This window comes from Scomber scombrus, chromosome 17 (assembly GCF_963691925.1).
Source record: "Scomber scombrus chromosome 17, fScoSco1.1, whole genome shotgun sequence".
Classification (NCBI taxonomy): Eukaryota; Metazoa; Chordata; class Actinopteri; order Scombriformes; family Scombridae; genus Scomber; species Scomber scombrus.
In genome coordinates this window covers 17,915,292-17,939,093 of record NC_084986.1, presented here as the reverse complement: position 1 = coordinate 17,939,093, position 23,802 = coordinate 17,915,292, and the positions used below count along the sequence as shown (strand labels likewise).

Genomic DNA, 23,802 nt, shown 5'->3' with positions numbered 1-23,802 from the left:
GCCGACACAAGTGAAGCCAATCATGCGTTAGGAACTGTCAGCACTACAGCACACATCCCCTCGTCCTGTCCCTCTCTTCACTCCTCATTCACTCACTCTATCCTCCTAATCAGTACAGTGCCGGTAGCTGAGCAGAGTAATTAGTGTGCTGGACGCAGGCCACCATCCCTCATGAATACAGCTTTGTTTAAGTTTCCTTCCTCGCTGGCATCACTTATTTTTCATTCTTTCATTTCATTGTTCTCACTCTGTATTCTCCTTCTTTCCCTGTCTCTCTCTGGGAGTTTGACATCATAACCGACTGATTTAGACTGTGTGGTTACATATAAGACCAACCATTGGTTCTTGGAAAGCAGTATATTTTGAGACCGATGATCATAAATGCTCCAAACCAATGGTTCGGCTTGAATACATATGGAAACAGTTGAACCCGTGTGACTTTAAATATACATACATTTATGCCCTGGCTTGAGACCTGAATTACCGTTTCTCTTAATGCCTGGGAGGCCTTGAGACTGTTTAGTGTTAACTGCTCTCCATGGGAGGTGTGTGTCTGTGTGTGTGTGTGTGTGTGTGTGTGTGTGTGTGTGTTTGTGTGTGTGTGTGTGTGTTTGTGTGTGTGTGTGTTTGTGTGTGTGTGTGTGTGTGTGTGTGTGTGTGTGTGTGTGTGTGTTTGTGTGTGTGTGTGTGTGTGTGTGTGTGTGTGTGTGTGTGTGTGTGTGTGTGTGTGTGTGTGTGTGTGCGTACATGCAGGTATCTGTGTGCCATTTTGCTCACCTGGAACAGTGTCAGGGCTTTTGATGGAGGTCCCTTCAGGAGGGCTGTCTCCCACTATGTTGGGGTCATGGGCGCTGGATGGCGGGGCATACACCGGTGGTCTTGGGTTCTGGTCCTGGAGCAACTTCTTTGGGACTTCAAAGAGAAGGATATGGGTGGAGCAAAGGAGGGGAAATCAAAGAGAAGACAGAAAAAGGGAAATTAGATGATGTACCAATATATTGATAAGGCAATATTATCTGCTGATATTGGTTTAAATACATTGGTATGAGCAGTGTGTCTGAAAATATTTTAAAAAGCTTGAAACTACCACACTGTTTGTATACTTAAAGTACATTTTAAACCTGCAATGGCTGGACTTTCAATTCCAGACTTCAGTTTTAATCTGAATTTCACAGGCTGAATTTCTGATAAACTGACTAATCACTGCAACTGTATTCTGGACTACAGCTTCATTTAGAGAATAGACACATTAAGGTGATGACCAACATTTCCCAAAAATTTCAAGTTTCATTATGTTTTTTCAGACTTGTCTTCAATAAGATTAGATTAAATCTCCTTGATTATTTTTTTAAAGTAATTGCTTCCTCAAGTGTATAAGGTTTTAAAAAGAGTGTAAAAACTATGCTGATGGAGTCGTATTTATCTCAAACATGTCATTTTGGCAAACATGTAGGGGGAAACACTTGAACTCAGAGCATGTTGTGATGGGAGAATAAGGAGCTATGAATAAGACGCTGATAGAAAACATGGCTGTGATTCACACACTCCTCATGACCTTGCACTCTTATTCCCGAAAGTTATGCCTCCGCATCCCCCTCCTCCCCCTCATCCTCACTCCTCCACATCCCCCAACCTCACAGTGTCCTGTGAGTCAGGGAGTCTGCGCTCTTTCCCCCAGACGCAAACCCACAATGCAGTGGGCTATACATTCTTGCCCGCTCTCATGTGGTTTTCGGAGGCCGGGCCATGCTCCGGTCACCGTGTTTGTCTGCTCTGTTGGTTCAGTGGTGATTTACAACTCAACAGATGACTCTCTGTCCAGGTGTTTGTCTGTCAGCCATTCTTGCATTTTCATCGCTCTGGACAAACAAATAAATAAACAGACAATGACGAATAATCTGCTGCCTGGTTTTGCTGACATCAGTAGCACTAATAGTGTAATTGTGACATGGGTTTTAGGGGGTAAAAATGGACCGTTTGTTTAAAAGGTTGATGAATAGACACGCTGATCAAATTTCCAGAGACGTATTTTGGCAGTGTTCCAAGAGGAAATCAAAGTGCAGGAAAGAGCAGAACAGACCTTGCAACCCCCCCCCATAAATGCATTGAAATGTGCATTTATACTCTCTCCTGTAGAGAATTGTATCTAAACAGGAATTTTCAACACCTGACTTTACTGTAGGGATTATGGTAGAACTGGTCCCAAAGTAAAACGTGCTTCATTTAATTGTGACATTTCCAACTTGGATTGTATGAAAGATATTTAGGCTAACACTTTACATAACTATTACAACTAGATCTATATAGTGCAACTATCCAAGACAACTAATGTACTTGCTTGACTGGTTGTGTAGTGAGTTCCTTCAAGCATTGACTTCATGACATTTTACATTTTTCTGTCATTGTTGCACTCACAGACTTCAAAGGGCTTCACTGACTCACGTTCCAGCCTTTGCTTTTCTATTCGCCATGAGCAAAAGGGCAGGAGGTTGATGCTAGACTAACAGAAGTAGTGAATGAAATGGTCTGTGTTTCGATCTGCTAAATACGGGTACGACTTATTGCATCAGGAAAATTCATATGGTGTCAGGTAAGTTGGAGAAATGTATACTCTTACATTTAAATACCTTTCTGTAATAGCCTCATCTCATGTGGCAAACCGCACCAATCTGTCATCTAAATAGGTTAAAAACACAAGAATTTTAAACCCGGTTTTGGGTTTGAAGAAATGGTATCGGCCTGGCAGCTCCGCCTGTCCTTCCTCATCAGCCTGACATACTAATCATGGGTCTTAAAACTCCCCCCACTGCCACGCTGCCACCATATCCACGCCACGCCCTGATTACAGCCTTCTGATTGGCCCTAATTGGCTGCACATGTGGCCCAGGGTCACAGTTGAGAGACGCCATGATGTGACGCACACACACTTTTCTTTCTCACACACACATACATACAGTTATAATACACAAAATTGAAACACAGCCATGCATACACCAGATGCATATGCACACATCGAGCACATATGGATGCATTACTGTATTTGCACAGAAACATGTTCCTAAACTTGAGTGTTTCTATACATTTTTTCAACATCAGAACATCCGTCCATCCAATCAGGTACTTCCTATGTTTTTCTACAGGCTTATTTTGTTTGCAAAAGTCAGTACAGTGTAGTAAACTGACAAAAATAATTGTCAAAAAGCTAAAATCTCTTGAAGCAAACGGCCGCAAACCACACTTAAAGAGCCAAGCAGTAAAAAGTGAACCAGTGAAAGAGAGAAAGAAGAGTGCAAGGGAGAGAAACCGAGCACATAAATCACACTCTACAGCCTGCATTATAATGACATGGTCACATAAATGCAGCGCAAATGAGTCCTCGCAATTCTTAATATAACTCCACTACACAGGACCCATGCCAGTGTTGTACCTCTCGCTCAGTGGCGGGAGCCCTGGATCGCCACAGGGAGCGAAGGTACGAGGCGGGAAAGAGTGCCCATAACAATGGGCTGTGTTTACACTGGCAGAGCCCGGCTTTGTTTTCACCGCGCTCTGCAGGCCAGAGTGTGTGTGTGTGTGTGTGTGTGTGAGCGTGCGTGTGTGGATGTCTGTATGTGTCTGCGTTTGTGGCCCATGTGCTGACCAATGCAGAACACAGTTGGGACAAAGCCCTGTAAGCCAGAGGGGATATAATGAAATATTAAACCACGCTAAATCTGAGATGAGATCAGACCTGGGCCAATAATTTGAACATACTTCAGCCCTTTATGAGTATACATGGGGAGTGTGGGGGGGCTGTTGGTTACTAAATATTTTTGGTTATTGTTTTAAGGCACTATTTAATGCTTGATCTACTTTAGCTCTCTGAAATTATGGCCCTAAAAATACATCTTAAGCTACACAATGACCTTTCTAAGATGCATACTCTTAACTGCCTAAATGTGGTGACCCTCATCTAAATAATACTGTATATTGGGTGAAGCAAAAGTCAAGAATCATTAGTTTGATGCAGGTCTGGGTAAAATAAATGCATGTTCATGAAACACCAGAAAAAAAGGCACGGAGTGTGTCTGTCTTTGTATGACAAAGTGTAAAAAAAAGTGTGTTCAACAGACAGTTTTGACAAAAGATGAATTTGCAGCTGCATAAATATGTGGAAAATCAGATGTCTGCCATATGAAAAATAGCACAAATCTTAAGTAAGTTATGTAGTAGATAACTCAGGCCTTGGATGATAAATACATAACATTTTGGATAATAATTCTTCCTAAAAGGGATTTTTTAAAAAGTGCATTAAAACAATGTGCTGTCGGTATAAGTGCATGTGCATGACGTGTGTGTAAAAGCGTCTGGTTTCAATCAGCACTCAGCTAGTGCCTACTTAATCTACAGCATTAAAGTACTGTTTAAGGCCCAACATTTACTTGACACACACACATACGCATACATACATGTGCTCGCACACATACACATACACACACACACACACACACACACACACACACACACACACACACACACACACACACACACACACACACACACACACACACACACACACACACACACACACACACACACACACACAAAGGCAGTACCCAGAAAACTCAGATCAGTGTTTATGGACACACCTGGACTCACAAAATAAGTTTTATTCTGCATTAGCCCGCACTCCTGCTTCCCACATAGACACCACACAGACAGGCATGCAGACATCTGCACACTCACAGGCCCATCCACCCGCCCACTCACTCACACATGCTCACACACACACACACACACACACACACACACACACACACACACACACACACACACACACACACACACACACACACACACACACACACACACACACACACACACACACACAACCATTTCTCACTTAGCTAATGGCATTTTTGCAGAACAACATGCAAGGTGAATAGGGCAGGAGCTGAAGTTGTTGAGATTGCATTCCTCCTCTCCCTTATGTCTCCCTTTTCTTTCCAACCCCCCCATCGTAACACTCTTAACAGCATCCAGCTGACAGCAGCTGATCGGGCTGGAGTGTGTTGTGTGCATGTGTGTGTGCGTGCATGTGTGTGTGTGTGTGTGTGTGTGTATGTGTGTGCACTTTTTTAGATTCTTAACACCTAGGTATTAACATCACATTTACCTCCCACTGTGGAAATCAATTGTTGCATGAGTATCTACATAACTAAATTGATGTGTGCTTGAATGGTTTTCAACATGTGTGTCAGAGGGCATGATTAACACACTCATTCTTGTCTTGTGTACACAACGTAGACCAGGTTTAGGTCTGGTAATGTGAACTCTATCAAGGGACTAGTGGTCTGAGCTGTGGGTCTTTCCTGGTTCTGCTCCATGTTTATGTTAATGTGGGCAAACGTTACTACTTTATTAAGTTGTGTATGTGTGTATGTCTACTAGAGAGAGTTGCAACATACATCACTATACATTGGGACCGTGGACTTAAGGGAGCCTTAAAGGACCATACCAGTGGTTTTGAAAGTTTTAGTCCATTAACTATAAATAGCATCTAATTTACATACCGATCAACTATTTCCCATAGCAATTTAAGCTTTAAACTAATTTCCCATCTTCAAAACCGCCTTTGGTTTGCATTCATTTGTGAAATGGTGCACAAGACATCCAGAAATGTTTTTCTTTTTGTAGCCATTTGTGTATTTCAGTCAACAGAAACAACATTTGGTATATCTTCAATGAAATGTTGGAACTAGCAGTCACAGAAACGATCAAGATGACGATGTCATAAAAAGTGGACATTCATAGACATTTTTGGGGACATTTAAGGGAAAATTAAAGCTTTTCAAAGCCAAATAGTTTTTAAAACTCTAGACAAGGATTTGAACCAGGAGTATTACCACTATGTGACATGCTCCGCTTCTGAACAACTTGACATCAAAGTGTCTCTCAACAAGGAACTTAATCCACCCCAAAGGCTCGACTGGAGTCCAGTGGTAGAAAACTACAGTGATTATTTGTAACAGCATTAATAAGAAGCAGGACCTGCTCTAAAAAGCTTTAGATAAAGTTATGACAGCCAAGGGAAAGCTTTGTCTTTTGGCTCTGGCACATGGTTAATCAAATCAACAGTTTCAAGTTATAAATGGATTGTGCTGGCTGCAAAAGCCCTTAGTTGACAGTAGCTAATATCAACAAGGTCTGTGTGTAGGAGAAGCCTGTGCTAATGTGGTATCATTTAATATAATACAGGTATACTCCTGTGTGTACTTATAGCAACCATTTAAACCAAGAAATAGCTGGATGGTGACATAATCTAAAAACATCCAGAGTTGGGGTAGTGAGGGTTGGGACTGCATTCCACGATGGAGAGAGTGGAACAGCTCAACCCCCCCATCCTGTCTCCCTGAGCCCCCTGCCCTACATTCAGCTGCAAAACATAGAATTTTCCCCCCATTTACTTTAATGGATAACACACATCCCCTCTGCTGTTAAGACAAATGTATGCACACACACACACACACACACACACACACACACACACACACACACACACACACACACACACACACACACACACACACACACACACACACACACACACACACAGACACACAGATACCACAGCACGGGCTCCAAACGCAATCACTCTCACTTCACCACAACCATCATTTATACTCCAAAATCACAGCTGCTCTGGCTATTTAAACACTCCTCATATACCACACATGTGCACACACACACGGTTGGTGTCATTAACAACAACGAAGAAACAGAAATAGATGCTCTGTTGACAGTGTGGGGTCATAACAATTGGCAAGAAAATCCCTCAGTTGTAGAGCCCCCACGCCTCCCAGACCCCACACAAACACACATGCTAGAATTATCTTAATGTCTTCAGTACTGATAGTGCACAACATACTACATCTCTCCCATACTGAAATATAAGTGTTGACTGAGCATGATAATCACACTAGAAATACACACTTCAACTCCTCTCCCGCATCCCACAGCTTTTATTGGCCGGTTATTTCTCTGACCTTGTCAGAATGAACTGCATGTATTTATCCAACAAGCTGAATGTTTGCACAAATCAAGAGTTTTGTAAGGCCATCTTACACAAACTGGTCTCATATGGTTTACTCACAACTTCCCTGATGCAGAATATAAAAAACATTTTTTTTTAACTTTAAATTGTAACACAAACATATATATATAATTGGATTAAAAAACCCAATGTCTATGAAAAAACTGATTCTAAAAATACAATGTAAACCACAAACCGTAGTTTAACCATTGTTTTTTAACTTTTTACTTGGTGCAAAATCATCTTTTTTTCACTCTCTTACTCTATAACTAGAATACTTTGAGCTATGCTTGTACCAATAAGAACTTTTGTACTGTAAATTACAGTAAACAGCATGTTCTCACAGGCCTTGATTCAAATTTGAGTAAAACAGTTCTTTCTGTCGAAAGAAATCTTTTAATATCAATTTTTTAAAAGCCTGCCCATAGTTAAACATGACCTCTGACCCTGCTAGGCTGGAGCTAATTTACTGAACGCTGACCGCAGATAGCTCCAGTGTTTGTATTTCCACGTCTTTATCGACTGTGGGAGAAGGGTCCACTGCCGAAGTCAGCAGAGCCACATCATTATCTGATGTTCCACTCGGTCAACAAGGATGTGACCAATGCTGAATCATCAAACCATGCTGCCCGCCTAAACTCACTCCTTCATATCCCAGTTATAAGGTAATGGGATGCTGAGTTTTGATTGGGTCAGAGAGCTGCTGAGGTCATCAGATGACAGTATCTTGTAAAAACAGCAACGACATAGATGGTCATTTGTTGTTGCTGACATGAAACAGAGAGAAGAGATGGTGGCAGGACTTGTCCAGACACGACCATGACAGAAATAAAGACGGCAACATTCAACAAGCATGTTCCAACACATGTCACGGCTGATCCAAACAATGGCGCTATCTTTAGCATGAGGCAACAACTGCTCATGCAAGGCAGCTAATAACATCAACACATGCCAACACAAATGTTGAGTTGGACCTGAGGAATGAACGGAGGTTTGCTGGAAGATTAACAACGATTAGCTAAAAGTAGCCCAGTCATTGCTTACTCGCTAAACAAATCCATCTCTACCCAGCTTCTTCTTCTTTTCTTTTTTTGTGCAGCCTACAGTCATCTTTTCATGTGTAACTGTGAGAGAAGGAAAATTAATGCCAAAAACTTTGCTCACAATCTTTTGCATGGCTGAATACATTAAAAACATTTTAATGTAAAACAGTTGTAGAATCCTAAAGTGACCATAATTGCAAGGATCATCCCTGCCCTGATTTCATCATAAAGGTTTCCTGGAGAATGTCTCTTAGATAGCAGAAAAAACAGAAACACATTGTATTTAAAGGTCAGTCAAACAAAGAGTATTTCAAAATAGGTGGCTTTAAAACAAGAAAGTTTTGGTCAAATATAGAAACCACAATGAGAGAAAAAAGAAAAGAAGAAAAAAGAAGTGGCGAGAATTGTCAACTTCTGATAAAGCTACACAAAGCCTATGGTTGCATTCACACCAAATTTGGCAATGTGGGAAAAAACACCCGACCATTTATTTAAATGGTGTGTTCAGGCAGTTGTAGTGTGGTGCGCAGGAAAAAAAAACCAGCACTCGTGCGGGAAGTAGTTGAACTGGAATCAACTTTTGCCAAATTGCAACCCAATGTCATGCTGCAGTAGCCAATCACATATGCCACTGATCAGGCTGAAGATGTCCATGGGAAGAAGAGCCTTGTTCAGCATGTAGGAGACCTGTACAACCATGGACATACAGTATAAGAACTGGATACATCATCAGAGGTGGGGCCCCATTCATTCCTATGAAAGTTGCTCAATAGCGCATGAAGTCAATGCCAAATGCAACTTCCTGAAAAGCAACTTCGGAGATGGCTAACTTTAGTCTTCTGGCTAACTGTAATGGGGGTAAAACGATTAAATCGTGAGGCTCTAGACTTTAAGAATGTGATTGGACTGAATGGATCAAATTCTGATAGTGAAAAAGAGTCATTTCACAGGGATTGTGTTGCTCAAAAAATGTATCTGCCAATTTACAGATGTCTCATTCACAATGTAAGGCTATAGGAAAAAGTACTTTTGGGCCCAACAGCATCACGTGATGTTGTCATTACATGGTTCAGCCACTATGTTAAATTGACTTCAAAGTCAAGTGCTGTTCTTGTATCCAGTTCTCTTTATACATCCATGTGCACAACTCTGCCATGAGGGAGGATAAAGATGTTACTAGAACGATAGTGGGACATTTTTCTGCGTCTGATAACGCTAAAAGTAAATTTAGGCTTTGCTGTTGGCTTATCGACTCATTTAAAAAAAACACAAGAGAATAAGAAAGAGAAAATGAGAGAGACCAGCATGGATAGAACAAACTACAGAGTGTATAAAGGGAGGAAGAGGTAGTAGCAAAAACAAAGCCGTGACTCAGAGAAATAAAACGTTATTTTCTGATTGTTTCACAGCGGTTACATTATAAAGCACAAACAAACACGCCCTAACCTCTGCACAACCCTGTGGGAAGATGCCGCATTGCTGACTTTGGTGTGAATGCAGTCTAAGCAAGGACACAGTTGACTTGAAAACATAACCGAAATAAGAGCTATTCTATTTTTAACTGCTAGATTGACATTTAATTCAACAATTTTAAAATGGAGTTAAACCAAAAGCCTCAAAAATGTCCACAGTGCAAAAAAAGTAGACATAGAGATAGAGTCAGTTAACATTAAACTAAGAGAGGCCCTGCTTCGCTCCATCCTCCATGAGGTTCATCGAGGGCAGCGTTAACTTGCTGAATGGGTCCCTTTGATAAAGCAAACTTCATAAAAGAAGCTAATTGAGAGGAGCAGGGACAAAGACAGTACAGCTGTGACATTAAAACATCCTCCCACGATGTATTCAGCGTGTCACTATAGTTTTCTCTTTTGCACGTGAGAAAGTCCTGATTGCCCTTCATACAACTGTTGGTGCTTATAAGGAACCGTTCTTTCTCCCCTTTACAATCAGTGTAAACGGTCAGCTAAAGACCAGCAGCCCAAGAGTATGATCTAAGAGTCACATGCAGCATTTAAGACCCTCTCCATAACAGATCGGCCTTCTGGTAAACACCAGAAATGACTAGATTCAATGATAAGCCATTGTCTTCAATGATAAAATATATACCCATGACAAAATAACACAGCAGACTTTGTTTCAGCATCTTCTCTATGTTTTGACACAGGCTTACACACTCCATTGCTCCTTCTTTGTCATTTTGATAAAACACTACAACCTGCCTCATATAACACGTGTCTATCATACATGCTCCTGTGCCCTGTCATTGTCAGGTAATTATACGAGCCTTAAGTGAGAGTGAATCCGACTAAGTAATACCTTACCCATTCCAGACCTCATGAAAACTTAAGCATCCACGTATTCAGACACAGCACGGCCTTCAGTATGTGGGAGTTAGGGTGTTCACGTGTGTCCAAGAGAGGAGGCATGTTTTTCTCCCATATGTTGACAGAGTGCTCAGTCATATTAGCGGTCAGGACTGGACGGAGATAATGATGGTGAGGTCTGGGTCAGTCCGAGTCTGTCATCACTCTTATCGCCACGAAAAAACACATCACACTCACGCACACACATACAGTGCATGTACCCTCCACCTTTTGTTTAGTCTGCTGCTACTATGCTGGAGTAGGTATTGTTTGAAGTGTGTTGATACTAGTATACCTACACAATACCTGAATTTCAGCACAGAGTGTATGATATAATGAGAATTCTTTTGATAAGTTTTTCTTTAAAACTCTCATTTAATTTCACAAAAGAAACCAAACTTCTGGACAGCTGCCTAAATGAAATCAGGTGTCAGACTGGCACAATCATTATTTAAAGTCTCCCTACCCTCGAAAGATTTGTTTTGCTTATTTGATTATTTCCTCACTTGGATGTTTGACAGACACTATGCAGAATGATTTATGTGCCGAGTTAGACGCTAGAAGGCTGTTTTCACATTCATCTGCTGAAGAGGGAATGTTTCTGTGCTGTCTGCAAGCATCATTTATGGCATTACAAGTTTGGTCCAATTCGTGATCCAGTATGAAATTGGTATGAAAACTAATGTGAAGTGGGAACTTGAATCCATCAAAGCGCATACACTGAGACATATTGTGTCCAGCAGATTGTTTTGAAAATACAAATTAAATTAACAGCACATTTATTTACGGCATATTCTGGATTTTTCAATAAGGGAAAAAGATGAAATGAAGGATGAGATGTCATTGAGAATCTCAATCAAATAAAACTTCTTAGTGGAAAATCAGGCATATTAGTATTCAGAGCTGAGTAATTTATTATGATTTCAAAAAACATCTGGCAAGAGTCTTTGAATCAGAAACTGACTAAGTAAAGAATCACAGCAAGCATTTAAAGCAGACTTCCTGTATTTCACGGTCTTTGATACTCTCCTGATTATTTCAGTTGATATCAAAATAAGTATTGAAGTTTGATACCCAGCCCTACAGTGGAGTCTTGACTTTAGTGCAAGCTATTATTAGAACAACTCTGAGAATAGATTTTGCGAGGTGGGTGCTATCACAGGCTGCACTGCACAACTGTTTGTGATCATGAGAGAAGAGCAAGGGAGGACAGATGAGAGAGGAAACGAACCTCCATAAAATCATTTTCTTTCCTTTCTACTCTTACAGCTTGGATTTCTCGTCATACAGGAGCACATACACTGTTCTGACCGGGATGCTTACACAGACAAAAACACACACACACACACACACACACACACACACACACACACACACACACACACACACACACACACACACACACACACACACACACACACACACACATACATACAGTTACTGCAATTAAGGACACACTCCAGCAATATGCTCTTGGGGTCTATTTTGGAAACTCAAGTGTCCTACATGGGCCCAAGCCCACACTGCAGAGGAGTCTTGAGCCCAGCTGGTTATCTGCTTATTAGCAACAACCTGTGTCCTGTCTTCTTCTTATACCCCTGTCAACTTAGCCACGGTCTTAAAACAGCTTGAGCCACAACAGATGCAGATCCATGTCCTCAGGGTTGAGGGTAGAGAGAGTGAGAGAAAGAGTGAGGGAGACAGACACAGAGAGGAGTGACAGACACAGAGGCTGCCAAAGACACTTTTATAACACTCTCTAAAATAAACACCTCCGAAACCTCCACCTCCTCCTCCATTTCCTCTGTCCACTTGTGCTACATGGAAATTTAAACATGCAAAGCCAGCACATGAATTGGTTGTAGTCAAAAGGGTAAATACATATGTGAAGAGAACGGGAATTAAATATTACCTTAAACATGCTGCATCAACTTTAAATTTGTCAAATAAAAGAGAACAGAGCAGCTTCCTATCAGTAAGTTCCAACATAATGCATTCCTGCTTTAACCCTCCTGTTGTCCTCAAGTCAAGGAAGGAAGGGAGGAAGAAGGAAGGGAGGGAGGAAGGAAGAAGGAAGGAAAGGAAAGAAGGAAGGGAGGAAGGGAAGGACGGAGGAAATAAGGGAGGAAAGAAGGACAGAGTAAAGAGTGAAGGTAAGGGGGAGGAAAGAAAGAGAGAAGGAGGGAGGGAGGAAGGAAAGGAAGGAAGGAAGAAAGGAAGGAGGGAGGGAGGGAGGAAGGAAGGACAGAAGGAATGAAGAAAGGGGGATGGAGGAATGAAAGAAGGAAAGGAGGAAGGAAAGGACGGAGGAAGTAAGGGAGGAAAGAAGGAGGGAGGGAGAGAGGAAGGAAGGAAGGAAAGAAGGAAGGTAGGGGGGAGGAAAGAAAGAGAGAAGGAGGGAGGGAGGAAAGAAGGAAGGGAGGAAGGAAAGGAAGGAAGAAAGGAAGGAGGGAGGGAGGAAGGAAGGAAGAAAGGGGGATGGAGGAAGGAAAGAAGGAAGGAAGGAAGGAAGGAAGGAAGGAAGGAAGGAAGGAAGGAAGGAAGGGAGGAAAGAAGGAACAGTCAAAACAGACGGGGTCAATTTGACTCGGGAGGACGACACGAAGGTTAAGTGAGGCTTGCAAATGAATCAGTTGGTCAAAATATTAATAGCTCTTGTACCTACTAGAAAAATTATCTATCATATTGGTTTTACCACCTCTATAAATTACTGTTTTTGGCAATCTGAGCAACATGTACGCTTGTTTAAACTCTCTAAAGCAGCAGCAGGACTACTGTTATCCACCCTTCCTCACTGAACCTTGTTGAAAGGATTGCTATTATAAAGTTTGGCTCTGTCACCTTTCTCTGATGTTATTAAGTAATAAAAGGTTAGTGACATGACTTGACTGGAGCAAAACAGGAGTACAATTTATTTGGAATAAATGTTTTTTGTTACACAATCTTCACCTATGTTATATAATAGTCATGAGGCCTGCAGCCACTGTCAGATTCACCCAAAACCATTGAGAATTCACTGATCAGGTGGATTACTGTTTCTGTCAGGAGCTGTCATGTTTGACACCTTCAGAATGATCTGTTAGGAAATGCATTTAGTAAATCTCAAGCACAACTATTTATTTATCAAATGTTTCATTTGGAAGTAGCACTGGTAATTCTGAAAAAAAGGGCAATCCATCCATAAGAAACTTTGAGAGGCAGATAAATGGAAAACACAAAGAAAAGCCAGGCTATAGGTCAGATGGGGGAGTTAACCCTTTGTTGCAGCTTAGAGGATTCGTCTCCACAATCCCCATCCCTGCCTGCAGTACTTTCATTCCAGCTGTGCTGTAAATCTTTCCGGTATCAAACTGCTGTAGAACCACTCTGACAGCAGGCCAACTGCAGCTTACAGTTAGAAAATGCAATTTGATCTGCGATAGTTGTGTCTTTTTTCACATTGCATTGCTGCAGGGAGGGGGGTTTGTGCAGATTTGATGTAAGGCAGACCCTCACAAGCATACACTGACATATGGGTCAACACTTGACACTTTAACTCAAACACATTACGCAGCACACCTTTCCTGCACATAGATTCAGGCCTGTGACAGATGAAGACAGGATGTATGGGTGGGACGGAGGAATGGAAAGAGGGGAAAAATGAGGGGTTTCCCTGACGGTGATGCAGATAGATCAGCCTTACACCAGATAATCCAAAAATAATTGCATCTATTATGTCAGTAGATAAATAAATATAGTATATATAGAAAGAGGAATGGATGGAAAAAAGAAAGATAAGCAATGGTAGCTTACTGACAGCCACTATAGTATCATTAAAAACTTCCTGTGTTTTCATAAATACACTCTATTGTAATATGGTTAAAACAGGAGGTTCCAGAAGACTAAAGGGGGCAAAAGACCACCCACGATTTAATCAGCGCCAACCTTTATAGGGCAACTGTCACATCAGTGCTGTACTAAGACATTTTATTAAGTAAAGCAATCTCATGTTCAAAAACTATACGTGTGGTTGCCTGTAACATTTCTAAAGGCAGTCTGCCGGTCTTTGAAAACAAGTCTTTGTTCTTTTATCATGCAAGAAATCAGTTTGCTCTTTATTCTGACATACCTACTCTTTCTCTCTGTCTCTCTCTGTCTGAATTTTTATCCTTGCTGTGGAACTGTTTTTCCGTGTATTCATCCACAACACATCTTGGCGAATACAGTTCTGCAGCTTTTCTATGCTATCACAGCTGCATGGTTCTTTGGCGTTGACTGAAAGGGATAAATTATATCCTCCTAAATGCAAACTTGAAATACACTTTGACTCCTCCTCACTTCTGTCTTCGTTTTTCACTCTGTTTCACAGTATCCTCCTCTGCTCTACAGTAACTCTGGCACTGACAACAACAGAGCCCTGATGAGTGTTTGCTTCCATCAGCAAGCTACCAAAACTTTTGGATTTTACTGAATGTAGCATACCAAAATCTGTCTGGTTTGGCTAAGGTTATAACCAGACCTACGGAGGGAGGCCTGGATCCAAACTGGCCTCGCTAAACAAACACAACTAGGAGGTCTGGCTTCGCTTTAGCTGACAGACGTCATTATGCACGTCGATTAAAAACAAACACACCGACAGAGAGAGACGTCCAGCTTTTCAGTGTGGGCCTAGGGGTGGAAAATCCCCAATCGGACAGGGTTAGACATGGGAAAAGAGAGTGGAAAAGTGAAAGTAAGTAAAAAATGAAGGGAAGGGGAGAGCAGTTGCAACTTCTGGGTGATAGACAGTATAGTTTCATCTGTTTGCATTTATTCTGTTTTGCAATGATGAGTGATGTCAAACAAGCTGTCTAAGATGCCAATTCGCCACTTCAACAGAATTTACAGTGAAGCTAATTATTCAATAGACATTCAGCTCTTTTCTCCGCTGTCATACTGGACAAGTGAAAGAGGAGAATGGGGATTATCCAGGCTCATCCAGCCAGCTCTATTACTGTTATTGGTGGAGAAAGGCCAAGATCAAAACAGAGACTGGGCCTAACACTCTTCAGACTGACATAACGGTCAGTATTATCATGCTTTACAGAGAAAATAGGGAATTATTTCCATGAAAACAAGTGTGGAAAAAGAGTGAAAGAGTGTATTTGCATGACTCAGGATAGCTGAAACAGACAATAATGCATTACCACATCACATCAGCTACTGTGCACACTCAATATGAATCAATGATACACGAGTCAGAGGTTCCCACACACTTCTGGTGAAGCATGTCTACTACATCACACTCACATCACATGAGAGCACATGGGCTACTTTATACCAACATAAATGACCAGATGAATTAGTATAGCAGGGAATCATGCACACACTTGCATGCACACACACACACACACACACACACACACACACACACACACACACACACACACACACACACACACACACACACACACACACACACACACACACACACACACACACACACACACCTCCAGAGCAGCAGTACCCAATTGGGCACTGGTGTCATGTTGCAGACAGGAAACAGATGGCCTGCTGGGAAAAAAATAGGAAAAAAGCCAAATGCCAAAGAAGGCCAGAAAGAGTGCTTCCCTCCCTGCTTCTTTCTCTCTTCATCCCTCTTTTTCTCTCTCCATCATCTCTTCATCCTCAGCTGGAAGGAAAAGGAAGAGCGAGGCCGTGGTGGTGTTTGGAGGCTAGATCAGTGGGCTCTGGCTCGAGATCAGAGTGATGCAGTTCTCTGGGAGATTTTTAAATAACACCCCAGCATGGTTCTACTGTACTGGGACAGGCTGGGATGGGACTAACAGGCTGTAGGTTATTTAAGACATACTGTAGGACACATCCCGATAGGTGAGAATATATTTCGAGCCTTCAGGGATTAATGTTACAATCAAGTGCTATATAATATAGCACTTGATTGTAACATTAATCCCACTTATATTTTTGGCGATGATGTTAAATATAGCCTATATTTAACATCATCGCCAAAAATATAAGTGCTAGATTTATAGCACACATGCATATGAAGCACTGTATGTCTTTTATTAGTTAGTCTAGAGCAAAGAGGTGACAGGAAATTATAACAGAAAGAGATTGGAAATTACATCCAACAAAGGACCAGACGTTAAATCAAGACAACTAACCCCATGGTCATCAAATGGGCCATGATTTCTGTTGGTTATAACATTGTACTACAGTCAACAGGATAATTGCTATGTTTTAAGCTGTTGGCTTCGTGAAAAAATGTCATACGGGGCAAGAATGACTATTGGACAGGCTTTGTGCCAACAGTTTAGTAAGATTAACAAAACGCCCTTCTTTGGAAGTAAAACTGAGAACAAGTTCAAGTGTAATGGCGGTAATAATCCCCCTGTACAGGGTATGCCACAACTGAACCAGAGAGTCAGACTATAAACTTTGGCAGATGTTTACAGTGGCCAATTGGCTAAAAATGTCACTCTTTGCTTGTGTTTTCTCTTCCAAATCAGTTTTGCTAATCTGGGTATAAGAGTTTATACAGTGATGCTAGGATCTCTGAGAGGCGGTACTTTGGCAGTCACAGTAGATGCTAGCATGCTGTGTCACAATGACAATGGTACAATGTTTACCATGTTCAATATCTTAGTTTAGTGGGTTAGCATGTTAACATTTGCTATTTAGCACTAAACATAAAGTACAGTTGAAGTTAAAGGGAATTTCATGGGGAGCATGACTATCTGTACAGAATTTCATGACAATACATCTAATAGCAGAGATATTGTAGTCTGAACCAAAGTGGCGGACTGTTAGACCAACACACCAACTTTGCCATACCTACAAAGCCATGCTAGCAACACATTGTTTTGCATTCCCAGATCTCAATGATTAACTTGGTCAGTACACTTCTTAACAGATAAAAACAATGGCTAAAACTACAAAAAAGAATCCAAGTTTTAATAACTCTTTTAATGAAAAACTTTTTTATACTCTTTTGTGCTCCGTACGACAGAACAGACAGAAATTCAGCACAGATTTTACTCAGAAGACAGCGATACCTTAAGACAGGGCACATTCATCTAGTGACCTGTGAAGTTTACTTCCTCTAAAACAACTCCACAACCCTTTCCTGGTACACAGGACTGACCCATCAGCTGCTGATGACAGATAACCTCTGACCCTGAAAACAGCAATCAGAGATCAATATTGTCTCGAGTCAGGTCGCCCTTCACAGAGAACCTATTGTTAAGTAGATTGACCCTGGTTGTTTGAGATTGCAATCCCTCATGTGTTTACTTGAGCTACGGGTCCTTTGTTTTATAAATCTCCAACCTCAGATCTTAAAAGCGGTGAGGCTCTAAAGCCAGGACCAGGTCAGATTATCTGATGTCCAGACAGTATCTAAAAGTAACTGATTCATTTTGCTCATGTCAAGCTACTACTACACTTGTGTTTGAACAGAGAGTACAGCAGTTTAATCTAAGGCCTGATGATCAATTAAGCACAGAAATATTTTATTTTAATATATACCAATGAGATATGATGATCTTAACATTCCCATATAGACCAGATACTTTCTTAGTCTAAATCAACTGTTACAAGACAAATGTGTGAATGACGGTTTATTTAAGATTTAAGAAAAGGGATCTTTCCATTTTTAGTACAAAAGTGCAGACTGACAAATCAAATACTATTATACTATGTTAAAGTACTCAGTTATATGTAAACATGGCTTACACCAACATCATCATATACTTCAAAGTACACTTAAAATATCCTGCATCAGTAGAAACACTACCTTGAAACTCTGATATCTTTTTTAATACCAGTGGCTATTTCTTTGCGCCAGGACAATTTCTGTGACTGCATAAAGTAGATAAAATATTGGAGATAGCAATGGGCATAAATTCAATCCTATAAGCATGATGTTCTATAGATATTACTTGCAAAAATATACATCATAGTAGTACTCTAGCAGACAGCTGAAAACGTGCACATCTGTAGCAAGTCATTTAATGCTTCATTCAAAAACCGTGGGCTGTAAAATCTTCAGACATCATTAAGCGTGTCTGCTAATTTCTAAAACCTGAAATACAGCGGCGATAAAACTCCTAAGGCAACGCAACCCAAAACACATGTTTACTGTATACTGAAACCTACTAGATGTGGCCCGGCTTCCAACACATGTTTAGATAAAATAAACCTCCTCGCAAAGTCTCTTCATTGGGACTTTGACTCTTCATTAAATTTGCACCCTGTAATCCTGCTGCATAACATTTCAACCTTTATTAGAAGTCTCGGTGGATTGTTGAGGAGTGTTGAGGCTTTTTCAAAGTCTCCAGACTTGTAATAAGGAGTCAGCCAAGCCAAAACATTAAAAAAACTTTGTTGATCTGAAAGGAGTGCTCTGTCTCTCCTCCTCTCACTGTCTGTCTTTATTTTTGTGTGTCTCACTTATTGCAATTGGGTAACAAAATGTATTATAAGTTGTTGGCATATTTGCCTATACAATAACAATACAACCAACAACAGTTTATACATTCAAATTACATTTTAATGATCATTTACCTGAAAATGCATGTTACAGTATGAATATTTCTTCCTCTCTGAGTCTCTTTTTCCTTACCATCCATCAAAATCCTCTGAATCAAGTTTGTCTGACTTGCTCTGCCTGAAAAATCCAACAATAACATGTGCTGGCCTGAAGATAAATGGACTGCACTAGCTGTGAAAGAAACATATATACCATCACTGACTTTCAAACTGTCTGACGTTCAGAATAGTTTCCAACGATTATCCATCTTTTATTCTGAGCAGGTGAAAACACTCACAGTTATTAGCAGATGACCCACGTCGGGTACACACAAACCTGGCCAGACAGGCAAGAGAGCAAACATACACACCTTTAGCAAAACACTGACATGAATGCACATCATTGGTATTCACCTCAACACTGACCTTTTTCTGCTCTCCTTCTGGTGCAATGCTCTAGTTTAATGAACTGGATTACTGTGAAGATTCCTCCGAGGCAACACATGCAAACACATTCAAGGAAACACACACACACACACACACACACACACACACACACACACACACACACACACAGAGGTGCAGCGTCCTTCACCCTATGAACAGGGTGCCTTTGAGAGATAATTAATTTTCCTGGGTGAGCACGGCTTGCTAAAGGGCAACTAAAAAGGCAGAAACCCAACTGAATAAAACCATTCATGAGGTTTCCTGACAGACCAGAGCATAATCAGGACACACACACATCTAATATCAATCTACTTTATGTGCTTTGTATCAATTATTCTCACCAGTGCAACATCTAACAAGACTAATTAAGAAACATATCCCCTCTAGACATGTATGAAACTCGTAAAATACCATGTTTTGAATAGTAATTTGTGTATTTTATATAATAAGTTCAAATACCTTGTTAAAAATTAAATCTACTCCTTGTCCCACGTTGGAAATTAAAAATACTATGAATATGCACATACTGTCAGTGTACAGTATGTGCACTAGAGGCTTCAAGTTTGAACATCACACTTCTGTAAATTCCAGTCTGGAATATAATTGGTTTCCAACCTAGTTGTGATGTCACAAAATCCTGCTCGTACACACTTTTTTTGGTTTTTGGATTTTTGGTGAGAACAGATCAACTTTTCACCTTCAGCTGATGAATGTCAAACCAGCCTTCTAGGATCAAACTCTGCACATGCATTGCTCTGCACAGTGAAGCTCAAAAACCCACGTGAAATAACAATGAGCAAAACACATTTTTAAGAGGAGGAGGGATTTAAAATTCAGACAAAACAAGAATAAACAACTCTCCAATAAATGATTTCCCTGCTTTTTTCTCTATTTTGTTGTATGTATTTTTACAGCAAGTGCATGCGCATATGTTTTTGGTTCCTCAGGTGTTAATATCTCTGCATCCTCCCATGTGTGCGACCCACAGATGGTTTTTCCCCTCTGCAGTCTTGCTGACCTTTTAAATCTAGCAAGATCTAGAGGACTTACCCCCACAATCTCACTGGGAGATAAATGACTACCCACAGCTATGAGGCTCTTCAAATCCCCCAACCAGTACTGGTTCGGGCAATAACATAGACATTAGAGGAGTGAAAATCCACTGATCCTCCAGGAGAGACAAATGTCTGCAGAGCATAAAAAAATTGGCCCAAGAGGAAAGGAAAAGTTCTTATAGATGTACTTCAAAGTGACTCTGTCTTTTGAAAGCAGGTCTATCAAGATTTGAACACAAATATTTGTCTGTAACATCAGCTTGTGAACAGAAAATTGTGGTGTGGGTGGAAGAACAAAGCCTAATGAGTGTAAAAGTAAGGTATAACTGAATCTGGGGGTCCCCGGAAGCTGAGATTGGGAAGTAGATCTGGTGTAACGATATAGGGGCATAGTCACGGCTGATGCCTGGGACCAAGATTTGGGGGGGGGGGAGAGGAGGCCATACAGATAATGGTATGAGGATGTATAGGTATTACTGAGATGGTGGCGGGGGGTAAGTATAGGGTGGGATATGGGGGACAGGAGAGCCGCAGCAACCCCCACAAGCAGCTGCATGTTGGTGCTGAAGAATGCCAGGAAGTTTTTTTTTGGGGCGGGGGGCACATCTGCTTTGGCTATCAGGAGACCCCTCTCCTTCCCCCATACACTTCAAAATGATATTTCTTTTAGAGTTTTTGTATTTTTTCAGAAAAAAACTGGAAGGAAGGACGGATAGAAGGAAGGGCAGTCGGACGGAAGGAAAAGAAAGAAAACACACCTCCAGGAGGGTTGAAGCCATTAGGAATGCATGCTGAGTTTCAAAAATAGAGAACAGAGAAGAAAAGGATAAAAATCAAATCAAGGGCAGAGAAAAAAGGGGGGATAGGAGGTGGGGATGGGGGTCGGAAAGGAAGGAGGGTTTTGCTATTCTGTGAGAGAACCAGGCCAAAGCTTAGTACAGTGCCAGGTTCCATTCAGACTAGACACAGTAAAACCACTTGATGAGAAAAGGGCACAAGGAAGTGAATAGATGATGGAAAAGAGCACTCCAAGCAGGAGGGGAGGCAAGCAAAAAAAAACAAAAAAACAAAAGCTATGGAGCTACATCGGGAAAGACAAAGAAGGTCTGGCTTTCTGCAGGTTCTGTTTTCTGTTTTTTTAACTGAGCAGTCAGCCGTATCTGATGGCGGGACATAGATTTACACAGATTATCACAGTATTGTCAAACATGAATTCACATCTCTGTGTGTGGTAAAAGGGGTGCAGAAGAGACAAAAATGAAAAGTGAGAGAAAGACAGCCCATTTATCATTTTCTACTGTCATCGCCATCTCTTTCTTCATCTCCAGAGAACATCCAGTGAGCTAATCTGGAATAATAAACAAAACGGAGCTAACATCCAGCTAATCAAAATGTACGCCGAATTCCTGTTCCTGTTCCTGAGCCGTCAAGCCTCTGGCCTGCCCTCTCTCTTCTCGTAACCCAAACCACACACTAATTCATAAATTACAAACAAAGAGTCCCTTGTGGTTAGGGGGGGACCAGGCCGGCACTGCAAACTGGTGCTACGAGGGAACGGCTATGCGTCAATTAGAGGGAAACCTGGCTGACTGGGAGAGGTAGGTGTGGATGCATGCACACACACAAACAGGCTCATGCTTAAGAGTCTTGCAAAGAGGCAAACTACTGTATACACATGTTCACAACAGCCAGGAAAACACACAAGAAACCATTTGGAAGCCATCTGAACAATTTCGTCGTTTCGCAACTCAGGATCTGACTGCATCATTGTCTGGTGTAAGAGGCTCGCTGGGTTTCTCGCTCCCGTTTACGAGGGGGTGACGTGTGTTTGGGTGGTGTGCATGCACCGCTGGGAGTTAAACTGGCAGTTGTGTTGAGCTCAAGGCAGCCTTCTCTGGAAAATACAAACTGGACTGCAGGAGAGGTTGATGCAGTTGCAAATGTGGATTAAACACTAACTATGTTTTGAGTTAAGGATCAGATGAACGCAATTTTACAAAGTCCTTAGATCACTGTGTTGGTTACACTGTACAACTTTCTGTTATGTAATCGGGAGTCTTGAAGCCGTTGTGGTTTGCACACTACATGTATTATTGGAGACAGAGGGTCACACATTACAAGATCTTTCACCAAGAGGAATCCCAGACAAGTCTGTCTGGTCTCCAAACTACATTTTGTAGATGATTCTAATATAAACTATGTTTTTGTGCCCCCCTCAATCCCAATACCAACAGATGCATGATAAGACTAGGTTCAGGGAGCATCTGCAGATGACAGTAGAGGAGTTTGATCTCATTGGCTGTAGATCAGCGCAAAGTATTGGCGAGCACTTGGCAAACTCTCAAATTGGGTCTTTGCACAATAAACAAAAAACAATCGAGTGTCAAGATGGCGCTGATTTGCCTGAGATATGGGGCTTTTTTGTCAGTGACATCAAAAAACAGTCACTGAGTGGAAAATCTGGGCTAAAATTGTCTAGTGTGAGCTCAGCATAACGGAGCTCTTTGATTTGACTAATGCAGGGGTTGGGAGCTTGCTAGCATATGAGTAAGCCATAGCAACGAAGCCTTTGACAATACCTCAGTTAGATTTACGTTGGAGTATATTTCAACAAACTGTAGCTTTAACTTACTGTACAGTTAAACCAGAGAAATAAATGAAAAAATAAGCCAGCACAAGCAAGCAAATGTCATCTACTGATGTATTAAATAACACTTATGAAGGATAAACTGACAACTTATTATGATATGCTGTACATTTTATATCAAATCATAAGCATTATTCTCAGATCAACCAAGAAAACTAGAGATACAGAATAAAAAAAACATTTAAAATTTTAAAGATAAAAGTAGTGAGGAAATTTTGAGTTAAGTGACATCTTTTCAGTGAGCTCAAGCCTGCTGTCTGCTCTGAGTCGGCACCAATATGGAGTGTGTAAAGGATTCACTGGCCCTGTTTCCTTTACTGTATTATGCACCCTGTGGTTAATTATAGTGGAGTCAAACTGCTGCCAATGGAGCCTCATTAGAAAGTAACACTAAAAAAAGGGATTCATTCTAAATGAAAACACCCACACTGACTGGGGCGTTGTCAGGTATCGGTTTAGTAGTGTGTATGTGTGTCTGCGCACGTGTGTGTGTGCGTGTCTGTATCTAAATGATCTCATGCAGTTCTTCCAACGTTTACCTCATCTGTCCACACGTGAGACCTACAGTTCCCTGTCAGTGTCTAATCCTGCCATCAACCTCTCGGCTCATGAACACTTGTTACCTCATGTTTGATAGGAATCCCAAGACACACACGCACACATACAC

General features: G+C 41.2%; 1 protein-coding gene across 1 annotated transcript in view; it reads right to left on the bottom strand.

Annotated features, from left to right (window-relative positions):
• The window catches only part of LOC133997768 (protein eva-1 homolog C), a 72,914-nt gene that overhangs the window by 4,260 nt on the left and 44,852 nt on the right, over positions 1-23,802 (bottom strand). The window contains exon 6 of the mRNA XM_062437476.1: positions 778-912. Coding sequence (XP_062293460.1) covers positions 778-912 — 135 coding nt within the window. The remainder of the gene's footprint in view (positions 1-777; positions 913-23,802) is intronic.